This window comes from Daucus carota, chromosome 6, assembly GCF_001625215.2.
Source record: "Daucus carota subsp. sativus chromosome 6, DH1 v3.0, whole genome shotgun sequence".
NCBI lineage: Eukaryota > Viridiplantae > Streptophyta > Magnoliopsida > Apiales > Apiaceae > Daucus > Daucus carota.
In genome coordinates this window covers 12,089,397-12,102,137 of record NC_030386.2, presented here as the reverse complement: position 1 = coordinate 12,102,137, position 12,741 = coordinate 12,089,397, and the positions used below count along the sequence as shown (strand labels likewise).

General features: G+C 34.8%; 2 protein-coding genes across 5 annotated transcripts; one reads left to right on the top strand and one right to left on the bottom strand.

Annotated features, from left to right (window-relative positions):
• Positions 1-238: 238 nt before the first annotated feature.
• LOC108228021 (aldehyde dehydrogenase family 7 member B4) lies at positions 239-6,705 on the top strand. 4 transcript variants are annotated; one of them, XM_017403478.2, is made up of 16 exons: positions 239-422; positions 525-661; positions 1,282-1,368; positions 1,609-1,740; positions 1,848-1,920; positions 2,230-2,252; positions 2,341-2,404; positions 2,642-2,687; positions 3,260-3,440; positions 4,203-4,379; positions 4,553-4,717; positions 5,484-5,624; positions 5,724-5,821; positions 6,108-6,257; positions 6,350-6,423; positions 6,496-6,705. In XM_017403478.2, the coding sequence occupies exons 2-15, from the start codon at positions 527-529 to the stop codon at positions 6,402-6,404; spliced, it is 1,527 nt and encodes a 508-aa protein (XP_017258967.1). In that variant the 5' UTR covers positions 239-422; positions 525-526; the 3' UTR covers positions 6,405-6,423; positions 6,496-6,705. The 4 variants fall into 4 exon arrangements, with proteins under 4 accessions (XP_017258967.1, XP_017258969.1, XP_063935578.1 ...); XM_017403480.2 differs by having other exon boundaries at positions 280-299; XM_064079508.1 differs by having other exon boundaries at positions 281-422; positions 4,553-4,721; positions 5,488-5,624.
• A 2,564-nt stretch (positions 6,706-9,269) lies between these two features.
• On the bottom strand, positions 9,270-9,716 carry LOC108226706 (uncharacterized). The gene has a single exon (XM_017401702.2). It carries the CDS (start codon positions 9,714-9,716, stop codon positions 9,270-9,272), a length of 447 nt encoding a protein of 148 aa, XP_017257191.1.
• Between the last annotated feature and the right edge of the window lie 3,025 nt (positions 9,717-12,741).

Sequence of the window (12,741 nt, the reverse complement as noted above, 5' to 3'; positions counted from 1 at the left end):
ATCGAACTTTGCAAAATAAAAAGTTGTAACACATTTGAAGAAAAAATAATTTTTTTGATATATTGTTACAAAATGTGTATACATAAATTAAATTATATGTATACATGACAGAAACTTTTTTAGTATTAAAATAAATGTGCATACATAAATTTGGTTGATCCATATCTCCAAATTTAGCAAATCATCTAAATTATTGAGTCACCGGTAGAAGACAATATAGCTGTCACTCGAACAACTCACTTTCTCACTTCTCTTCTAGCACGTCTCTGCAATTTTGATCGTACTAGAAAAAAGAAAAAGTAAGGAATTAAAATACAGAAATTAATAAATAATAAAACATAGTACCGATTTATTACCAAACTTAACTCTATATAAGCACTTTCACTTGCACACAAAAAAGTACTATTACAATTGTTGTTAAGGTTTGTTCATCGGCCCCTCGTGTGCTTGTGCTGGTAATGAACTCCATGTATGTATCTGTGTTTGCATAGTTATGTAATAGTGTGTTTGTGTTGTGTGTGCAGAAATGGGGTTTGCTAAGAAAGAGTATGAGTTTCTGGGTGAGATAGGGATTGAGGCTCGCAATCCTGGTTGCTTTGTTAATGGTGTCTGGAAAGGAAATGGCCCTCTTGTTTCCTCTCTTAATCCTTCTACCAATCAGGTTCTTACTTGCTCATCCTCTGTTTCATGCTTTAATTTATTAATCTGCTTGATTTTTAACTTGATAGAGATCAGGGTCCGTCCTAAACTTCACTGGCTCTTAGTCAAATTAGTCAAGATCAGTTTATGGGGTCTTGTTAAAAATCATTTGTTTAGTAGGGCGGAGTAGTTGATTGATTGATTGCAATTTTTGTTTTCAAATACTGATCATCAATTTGCTTCAGAACTATATTAGAATGGAGGGAGTTGTTGCGGTTAAAGTAGAAAAGGAATCGGAATTGAGTAGTCAGACCTCGAATGTTTCAGTTGTGTAAGATTGTAATACTGGTTATTTTGTCAGCCAAGTTCAATTACAAAACTTTAATGGCTGGGAAACTTCGTCTTGGAGTTCTTTGAGAGAGTGACTAGGTCTCACGTTAATATATTGTGTCTAATTTACGAAACTAAAAGTCAGCTCTGATTTGGATCCATTTGATAGCATAGTAGCATTTAGGTGTATGAAACAGAGGAACTTGTATTGTGTGACTACCGAATTAGACTAAATGTGAATTTAAACATATGGCTATCAAATTAGACTGAATTTTAAGATTATAAACGTTCATCTTTTGCTTATTGGATCAGACAATTGCTCAAGTTTCAGAAGGTTCTCTTGAGGATTATGAGGAAGGCATGCAAGCTTGCTCTGAAGCGACAAAGATATGGATGCAAGTAAGTGACCACTTGCACGAATCATTTACAGAGTTAATTATATGAATTCTACCGCTGCCAATATGTGTCATATAGGGTTTTTTAATACATTATGTTAAGAGGGGAATATATTGTAAACTGAACATCCTCTACATGTACAACTATTTATTTGGGTATTATAGATAAAAATGATTTAATTTAGGACCTCTTTTAACTTTATATCATGTCTCCCTCCCTGGAAATGCTATATTTCCCCCTTAGATTCCTGCACCAAAAAGAGGTGAGATTGTTAGGCAGATTGGCGACGCATTGAGAGGCAAGCTTCAGCAACTTGGTCGACTTGTATCACTTGAGATGGGAAAGATTCTTCCCGAGGGAATAGGGGAGGTTCAAGTAGGTTAACCTGCTTCAATGCAATTCTTAATTTTCTTAATATTTTGATCATTTAATTGGCCACTGCTTCCATTAACATTCATAACAAAATAAGAGCCATACTGCAGGAAGTCATTGATATGTGTGACTTTGCTGTGGGTTTGAGCCGACAATTAAATGGATCAATTATTCCATCAGAACGTAAGTCACTTGGCTATTCTGTTTATATTGTTAAAAATGTAATATATAATTGTGTGATTATACATGTTATTCTTTGCACTGTACAGTTTTAATCATTAAGCCAGAGTGAAATGTTATTTGAACTGAGAAGCAATTATTCTCCCCCACCCCCTAGACGACTAGACGTCATATATATTTGTTACTGAATCGAAGTATATTGGCATAGTTAAATACCCCTGCCAATTAAAAAGATGAAATCCAATATCTCTTCTCTAGTCTTAACTTCTTTTCTCAAGCTTCACCTTACAAGTATGGTTATTTTGTTGACAGGTCCAAACCATATGATGCTAGAGGTGCGCAGAACCTTTTGCTTTGAACTATGAAAATAAAATGCTTTTGGCCATTCTTTATGGTTGGTTTTCTAACATTATTCGGTGCCAGATGTGGAATCCCCTTGGAATAGTTGGTGTAATTACAGCATTCAACTTCCCTTGTGCTGTTCTTGGTAAGCACTTTACTATAGTTTACAGTGTGAATCTAATTAAACCAAGAAGCTTCTTTGTTTGTTTTCTGTTTCACATTGGAAGCCACGGAGTTATTTTTCCCTGAATTTTGTAACAAATTACTGAATGTACTTTGTCATAAATGCTGTATTATAACACATTAACACATTAGTTTTTAAGGAGGTTAATATTTGTATATGTTTCCTTTTCATGACTGGTTCTATAATTTGGTTCTTCAGGATGGAATGCATGCCTTGCACTAGTCTGTGGCAATTGTGTTGTGTGGTAAGTCCATCACCTCAAGTCTCTGCTGCTGCAACAAATAATTTTGGTTATCCCAAATGGACTGTGCATGTGTAACTATACATTACCCTCCAGCTATGGATTTGTCTAGTGCAGTAAAAACATGTGTGGATGTTGCTTAAAATAGTTGTTCATCTATACAAGTGGCAAGATGTGTAATTTTCCCTTGTGTCATTATCAGAACAGATATGGTGTTTTTTCTTTTAATTTCAGTTTTATTGAACCTTAGGAATACTTTATCGGTTTTTCCAATATATTACCATATTGCATCTGTGCTTAGTAAATGTGTATTTGTATGATTCTGATAGTTAGCAGTTGTCATTATTTGATTGCTCATCAATTCCTATAGATTGGATGCTACTGGTATCTGTAAGTTTTATACCAGGTATATGACAATCTTGAAGACAATGAATACTTTCAAGTGAACTACGCCTACAACTACCTTCGAAGTAGATATGAATATTTCTACTCATATCTACTGGAGAATATAATGTGTTCTTGTTCATTAAATAATGAGCTGGCTACTAAGGATATTCACTTCATTGCGTCTGCAGGAAAGGTGCTCCCACGACACCATTGATCACTATTGCTATGACCAAGCTAGTTGCAGAGGTTCTGGAGAAGAATAATCTACCAACTGCAATTTTTACAGTTTTTTGCGGTGGTGCTGAGATTGGTCAAGCTATATCAAAAGACACACGCATACCTCTGGTTTCATTCACAGGGAGTTCAAAGGTATACACTATTTCCCGCATTATATTTGGTTCTCTTATTATGGGATACATGATTATATATTTATATGATATCTTAAAATAATTTTTTTTGTGTTTTCTGATCTAATATTATATTTCGACTTGTTATAGTTTTGTGTAATGGTGTAAGCAATTTTTGATATATGAGTTCAACTCTTAAGTCTTTTTGAACTGTTTCACCATCAACAATAGTTTGGGCTCAGGTTTGAGTCATCTCAAACATCGCCTCGGAAAAGAAAGGGTTTCACTATCATTATTGCTTTTAATACATGAACAATTATCAAGTTTTCAATTAATCAAATTTCTACTTATTTTCCTCTCAAATAATTCGTTTTCAGTTCTTTTCCTACTAATGGAGGGAGTTATGTCCTTCACGTTTGAGTTCTGTATAGCTTTTATGTCTCTTTTGGCTCCTTTATTTCCACCAGCATGTATTTTTCTCCTTGTAGTTAATAGCACTTGTCAATAAGAATTCATCTCTGATTTTCTCCCTTCTTGTTGTCCTTTCTTGTAGGCACATATTAAATATCTTGATTTAAGTTTGTCCCAATAGAACAATTAGCCTATTTGTACTAGGTCTGTGGCCCTTGGCAGTGGTATTTGGGAGTAATATCCTGTCAAAACAGGCAACGTGTTACTGATATATGTCTTGTATTTATGCCTTTAGAAGAGATCGTACTTTACGGAAAATGTCTGAAGTATTAGTTTTATAGAGATTTATATCATCCCACATGTTCAATTGTAGGTGGGTCTAATGGTTCAACAAACAGTGAATCAGAGGTATGGCAAATGCCTGCTTGAATTAAGTGGCAATAATGCCATCATAGTCATGGATGATGCCGATATCAAACTTGCTGTACGTTCTGTTCTGTTTGCTGCTGTTGGTACAGCTGGTCAGCGCTGCACAACATGCCGTAGATTGGTACACTTTATCAAATAAAGTTTTACTCTCATATTCTTTCCTGAATTTTATATTTGTGATTTCACATTATTGCTACATGAATGTGGAAACAATCACATAGATGTCAGAGGATTAATTAAAAATAGAATTTACCAGTATGTAATTATGATTTTTTTTCATCAATTGGAATGTAGATTCTTCACGAAAGTATATATCAGAGTTTTCTCGAACAACTACTGGAAGTGTACAAACAAGTTAAAATTGGTGATCCTTTAGAAAAAGGGACATTGCTCGGGCCACTGCATACTACTACTTCGAGGGAAAGTTTCAAGAAGGGAATCGATATCATCAAGTCACAGGCACGTGACTTTTACTCTAAAGTTTGTCTTTTACATTCTAGACCATTATTAATTTGCAATTATATCTTAAATTAATGCGCAAGAGTTTCTTATAATATATCCCATAGGGTCACGCTCTATGGAGAACACGTTTTAGTGTGAGAACACCAAGAACACTATTGTTCTGTTGCTAAACAAGACAACATTCAAAATGTGAAATATATGCAGAACAATTGTTCTTACTATTTCCACGTATAAATTGTTTTCACCTGAATCAGTGTGTGTGTGTGTGTGTGTGTGTGTGTACAAATATAGGTACTACTCCAATACAAACCATTGAAAATGTGAAATATTGCTGAACAATTGTTCTCACTAGAATCAATGTGTGTGTGTGTGGACATGTGAAATATTGCTGAACAATTGTTCTCACTTGAATCAATGTGTGTGTGTGTGTGTCCACACACACACACACACATGTATATGTATGTGTGCTTCTTATGGGATTGATATCAGATTGTTTCTTAACACCCATAAACAAGTTTCTAGTAAAGTTCTTGAAGTATTTTGTTCTTGCGACTTGCCAACTAAAATTGTACCAGCTTATTACATTGTTCACCATTGTTCATAGAATTTGTATTATGTAAAGCTCAGAAGTTACTCTGGACTCGTCTGAAGCATTTTTTAAGACATCTAAATAGTCATGCCAAACAGTTTGTACCTGTTTTGCTGCTGCTTGCTTCTTGAACTTGTCTTCCTAAGGTTAAGCTTCAAACGTATAAATTTGCAGGGAGGGAAGATTCTCACTGGTGGTTCAGTTATAGAGTCTGAAGGGAACTTCGTGCAACCTACAATAGTGGAGATATCCTCAGATGCTGATGTTGTAAAGGAAGAATTATTTGGCCCTGTCCTATATGTTATGAAGTTTAAGGTATTTCCTAAATGTATTATATATGTGCACATTTGGTATCTTCATGACAAGTTGGCTAAATCATCTTTTTCTCTTTCTTTGAAATGCCTCATCGAACAGACTCTAAGTGAAGCTATTGAGATAAACAACTCAGTACCACAGGGGCTGAGTAGTTCAATATTCACCAACAAACCTGAAATTATATTCAAATGGCTTGGGTGAGTATATTGTATATCATTTAGTTAAAATGTCAATCTCTTTCCTGTTCTGTTTTGTTTATGATCAGCATCACAGTCTTTTCTACCATGTAATCTCACAAGATATGAGCTGGGACAGAAACTTACAAATGATATCCGGCACTGTAAAAACATATCTCACATTTCTGCCTCATAAGTAGAACTGCTTTATAATTATGTTCCTGCACAAAATGTGGCTTGAAGTTAAGAAGTATGTCAGGTCACCACTACCAAGTACCAAGTGCTAAGATGTTCTAATCTGATGCAGGCCTCGTGGAAGTGACTGTGGAATTGTCAACGTAAACATACCAACAAATGGTGCTGAAATCGGTGGTGCTTTTGGTGGTGAAAAGGCTACAGGGGGAGGACGTGAAGCTGGAAGTGATTCATGGAAACAGTACATGAGGCGTTCGACTTGGTAACTCAATTGGCTCCTTGGAATTAGTAGTGGAATATGAAATATATTTGATGTCTGCTGACTTGTTGAATTACGTCTTGTTTTTCCGGCAGTACTATCAATTATGGACAGGAGTTGCCACTGGCTCAAGGGATTAACTTTGGCTAGTATATTATCTTTTCTCAAGGTATGTTTTGTGACTGCAGGAACACGAGTTGCATTATCCATTGAGCTGATTTATTTGCTCTTCGTTATGCAGGGGTGGATACAGTATGCTGAAGCTGATTTGCCTACATCGGAGTTGGTTGCTAGCTTCCTCGTGATGGATGTTCTCACAAAGACGAGACTAGTTCCCTCCTTTGAAGCATAATCTGTATTCAGTCTTGTATACTTGCTATGATTTTATCCGCTGCTGGATACATCGAAGGTTTCCCATTAAATAAAAAAAATGATATTGTCTTTTCTTTTCTCTTCTGTTCATTATGAAACTACGCAATAGGCTTAAGTAATGCAAGGCTTTCCACCGTTCTTGTGCTTGGTTGCACATTGATAGGAATTGTTTTCCTCTTGTTGTTGGCACTTGAAGGTAGGGCTGTTTAACGAACCGAGCTGTTCGCGAACAAGCTCGAGCTCGGCTCGTTAAGAGCTCGTTCGGCTCGGCTCGTTAAGTTAACGAGCTCGAGCTCGAACACAAAAAATTGTTCGTTAAGTAAACGAGCTCGAGCCGAGCTTTTAGTATGTTCGGCTCGAGCTCGGCTCGAGCTCGGCTCGAGCTCGTTCGGCTCGAGTTCGGCTCGTTAAAGCTCGAAAAAATGTAATATTTTCGGGGTTTTTTTATAATTTATATATGTTATTGGACTCAGAATTCAACATAATATATATATATATATTTTAGTGATGTAAACAAAATTTTAGAAAATAATAATTTTATTTGGTTTTTAACAGGCTAGTAGAAGTTTGACTAGTACCGCTAACTAGTGTTTAATCCTAATTTAGTGTTTCAATATTTTAAAAAATATTTTTTACCGATCCAACTGTATGGATGTTAACATATATACATTTTAGTGATATAAACAAAGTTTCAAAAAAATTGAAATTATTAGGTTAGCTATTTTAAGAGTCAACTAGCGGTTTGTCCTTATTTTTTTTCTGGCTCGGCTCGACTCGACTCGACTCGGCTCGGCTCGTATTTGTTCGCGAACAAGCTCGTGTTCGGCTCGTTAGTTAACGAGCCGAGCTTGAACACAATTTTTGTTCGATTAAAAAGCTCGGCTCGGCTCGGCTCGTCAGAAAAAAAATTAAAGCTCGGCTCGGTTCGGTCAAAACTCGGCTCGGCTCGGTTCGTGAACAGCTCTACTTGAAGGTTTCTTTATGAGAACTTAATTTTCCAGCAATATGAAATGACCATTAAAATAAAATTGTTAACAACAAACTCATTTTATACATTGTCGAAAATTAAGTTCTCACGCACACATAAGTCGTAACACTACTTGAACCCCTAATCTATTGTTTATTGAGAGACCCAGCTTTTGCAGCTGGTGATATGTGGTGTTCTCACGGAGGGATAGAAACGTGTGTACTTGTGTATGTCAATTACGCGATATGGAGTAAAATAAAACGTGTAGAATTACAGTATTCACTTCCAAAATGATGGTTATAGTTTAAAATTCACAAGTTGGTGACTAAATTTTTTGTTGAGTTTAAAGATAATGATTCCATTTATAATTTATAAATTGATAATTTTAGTTCATATCAAATTTCAAAAATATAATCGTGTCTTCTAAATATAAAAATGACTAAAATAACAATGTCATACGAAGAGCCAGTTAATAAATGGAAAAAAAATGTTGATGTTACATACACACATAAATATTTTAAGCTCGGTCCAAATTATGGTTCCCGAATTACAATCGTTTTTATATCTTGTGTTAAATTTTAAACAACAAATATAACTTGTAATTATAGGTATTTTATTAGTTCCAGGATATTTGTCTCTTTTCTGAAACTTTAAAACATATTGGTTAAATTATACTTTCCAACGTTTATATGTAAAATGTCAAAATAAAAAAAATCGGGGAACAAGAGTATTCACGATGGCTACCTAATATGCATGTGCACATAATGAATAACAACAAATCATGGATAGGGATAATGACTAGGCATTACAATCGCAATCAAAGATAGCGAGACAGGCATATATCTAGATGTGATTCTGAGGATAAAAAAGGTTCGTTTCTAAAGAAACTTCTTTCACCAAGTCACGACAATAAAAAGAATTAGTATTCGGACATATTTTGTACAGTATTAGTTATAGGCTCCAGAGAATTTATACTTGCCGCCATGAGTCTCCCCTCCGCCATTTATTATTAGCACGGTACATTGGCACCGATATTTTCATCTGACAATTTCGGGTAATGAGTTGTGTTCGTGTCAGTAATTGGGTCAATTTTGGGTCAAGTTAAAATCACTTAAAATTGAATACAACTGAAAATTGGAGTTATTAGAAATGAAATTCTAATTTCGGGTCAATCGGGTGATTTTGGGGTCATTTTCGGGTTTCTATCTCAGTAAATCGGGTTTCAGGTTGGGTCGATTTCGTGTCGGGTTTTGGGTCGTGTCTGATACTGCGACCCCTGTTTCCATCTTGTACTTGTTACCCTAAAGCAACTAATTTATAGTCTCCCGTTTTACCATGTTGTTTCTGTTCACTATTTGTATGTATTTTGAGACTCTCGTAAAATATAGTATAGTTTCGTAATATTTTTTTAAATATTTTTGAATAAAAGTTTTAACATCAAGTTTCTTATTCAGAAAAAATTTTAAAAAAATATTCGTAAAGAGCATGCTGGGGAAAGATTACGAAACATCACATTTTACGTTAAATTAAGAGGACGTCGGTGAACTCACTTGTATACACGACCGGAGAAACGTATTTGTAAGATGATATATAAACGCTAAATTTGATAATTTATTAAGAAAACATGCGGAACGCATGCATGTTCCGATAACAAAAACAAAAGCTACACATACAAATCACAGCTCTGTTCTCGCTTGTTCCGACAGATCCATTTCACGGCTCTGATCAAGCAAAGACAGCGAAGACAGAACAGGCTCACTCGTCCCCCGATTCAATCTCCCGTGTTTCTTCGGCGACATACTCCGTCTCAAAATATGTGTCATCGCAGATATCAAATGCACGGCAGGATTCAGAGGAGGAGCCGCGGATTTAAACTGATTGCAGAAGCTCATGTGTCGAACCAACGCCTCTTCGATGCTCAAAAATCTAGTCTCGTAATTTACAGCTTCTGCGCACAATCCGCAAATCCATTTCCCCTCGTACCGCTCGCGAATCGTGCTTATGTACGCTGCGGTGCACTCCTCTGTTAGTCCACAGCACTCGCATTTTATGAGCTCTACGTCCGTTTGGGCCGCGATTTTCGAAGTTGATTCCGTCATTGCTTGGGCTAGAACTGCAGACATAGAGTTCTGAAATTTTAGGGAATTTTTATCCGAGTTAAAATGGTTTGTAGCAGATGGTTTGGAGTTTTGACAGGGAAAGAATGGGAGAGATGAGTGTTTTGTAGAGAGGAAAGAAAGGCACAAGAGATGTGGAATGATTGGTGGTTTAGTGTTATAAATTACGCTACGCTGTCATTTGACTTGGTTTTATGGGCAATGGCTGCCACTGCCAGTTGTTTATTGTGGAGATGACTTGTCCTAGCGATGTACACACAACAAAGTGTAAAGTTGTGTTTAAACTATGGCGTGCTCCAACGCTTCTGCCACGTAATGCTACCAAATTTGATAATTTTTACATAATCTATTGTTTAATTGAGTTAGTAGTAATATTATTAGAATTAAGAATGGTGAACATTTCTGGTGGTAGGGCTGGCAATATCAGACACGACCTGAACCCGCAACCCGATTTATTGAGACGAAACTCGAAAATGACCCGAAAATCACCCGTTTGACACGAAATAGATCCGACATGACCCGAAATTAGAATTTCGCTTCTAATAACTTCCATTTTCAGTTTTATTCAATTTAAGTGATATTAACTTGACCCGAAATCGACTCGAAATCGACCCGATTGCTGACACGAACACGATCCGTTATCCGAAACTGCCACCCCTATCTGATTTGATTTGGATTTTATATGTGTCCAAATTTTGATTCGAAATTGAAATTCCTTCCAAATCGATAAATACTACTCCCTCCGTCCTCACCTGTATACAAATGGTTGGGACACATAGACCAAGAAAAAATATAAAAAATGAGTAAAATTAGATGAAAAATGGGTACAGTGATGGGATCCATTTATATTTAATAATAGATTTGAGATAATAAAACTAGTATTTTTGGAATGTATACATTTGATGAGACGTCCCAAAAAAGAAACTGTATACAAATGAATGAGACAGAGGAAGTATATTTTTACTTATATCGTGATTTTATTATTACACATGCACAAATTATTTCATTCTTTATTTTTTACGTTGGAATCCGCAGTCGCTCTGCCTTCGGCAGTCGAACTACAAGTCCTCTTTTTTAACCAGCTGAACCAACCCTTGCGGGCTTCATAAATCATTTGGTTCTTAATCATTTAATAAAAGTGATAAAGTAAATTCAAGATGAATAATAATTTTTTTCTTGGAAACGAATAAATATGGAATATGAAAATTATATCTAATAAAAACATGTATTGTTTGTGCAATCGATTTATTAAAATTAAAAAGACATTGGCATAACTGTATATTTTCGAAAAAATATAATCAATCGATTAACATAATTTAATCATTTTTTCCTGAGCTCAGCAGGTTCAACAGGACGGCAATTGGATTTTCAATAAACATATGAAGATATATAGGATTATTTAACAGATTTGATTCTGTCATATGAGAGTGAAAATAGAATCTACAGGTGTAAATAATACTATATAAGAACGTCGTGAGCAAATAATGTGTGCAAAAAAGAAAGACCAAGTGTGTAAAATCCAACCTTTATAGCGTTCTCTCCGTTTTAAAATTATATTCGGGTTTAATTTATACGCATTCATTATCTTGTAGTATATTGATCAGATAATTTACAAATTATTTTCTATAAAAATCTAGTATTTTATTTTATTAAAAAAAAATAAATTTTATGGGTATGATATCAATATATTTTAAACTAAATGCCAAAAAGTAAAAGTAAACCTATGTAAAATTTGAGTATTAATTATTGGATTGGGTGTGAGAATATTAATTGCTAGATATATGGTGGTACTTTTATATTTATGAGCAAAGATTTCACACTATACCTAATTAGTTTTTAAACACGTTTTTTATTTATTATATACCTCTATTATTTTCTGATGATTGAGATGTACAATATTTTGACTTGGTTGAGATATGGTGCAGGGTTGTTGCTGTATGAATTGCCCGTTAATTTTCCCACGACTGTGTTAATATACTCGTGGCATGTAAACTACACGGAATCAAGCACAGCTATCACTTCCCTCGTAATCATCGAATCTGGTACGATAAGTATATTTACTCTTGCGAAATTTCGAAATGTACATGTAGAGTTTAGAACATCTCTTAAGCTCAGTTTGGAATCAGATTCCAACACAAATAAAGCGTTTCTCCGTGCAGTCATGATTCATCGAAAGAAAAATCGGAAGTATTTCTTTCAAAAAATAAAAAATCGTAAGTATCGAAATGGATTAAAGAAGCAGACATGTTATAAGTCACTGATATATGGAGGCATGTGAGATCTTAATTTAATTTTTCTCCAAATTATAGTGACCTCGTCACATATACATGACCAGATAATACACACAGATATGTGTATATATACACACCGCATCATGTACACATCAGTAAAATTATTACTCCCTCCATCCCAAATTAGATGAGCTAGTTGATTTTGGGCACGTAACTTAAGGTGCGTCTAGTTCTGAAATTTATTTTTTTAATTTTTTTCTTGTAAATAAAAATTTCATATTTAAATTTTTATTCGTAAAAATAAAATTTTAAAAATTAGTAATGTAGTTATGCGGTCAATGAACTTTAAAGTGCATGCCCAAAGTCAACGAGCTCATCTAATTTCGGATGGAGGGAGTATATTTCATGTAGGTCCTTTTAAGACATCATAAAATTTAATGAAATACAAAAATCACAAACCTTTCTAACATTAACGTTAGTAATAATATTTTATTGAATAAGATAATTGTGATAAAAAAAAATTATTTTTCTAATTAAATATTAGTTTGTATTTTTTAGAAAACAAAACATCATTTTGCATCTGTGTTGTCTTTAATTAACCTCGACAGAGATGCTACTGGATAATAAGTTTCTTCTTAGAAGATAAGCTGCTGAAGTAACACTGTTTACTTTAATCCCTAACTGACTCTCTGTGTTAGTTGTAGGATCCTGAAGTGTACAAAATCCCAAGGAAAGGATGAACTTATCTTGGCTATATTACCATTATAGGGAAGGTCAAGTCCTTCCTAAACAAAACCGCC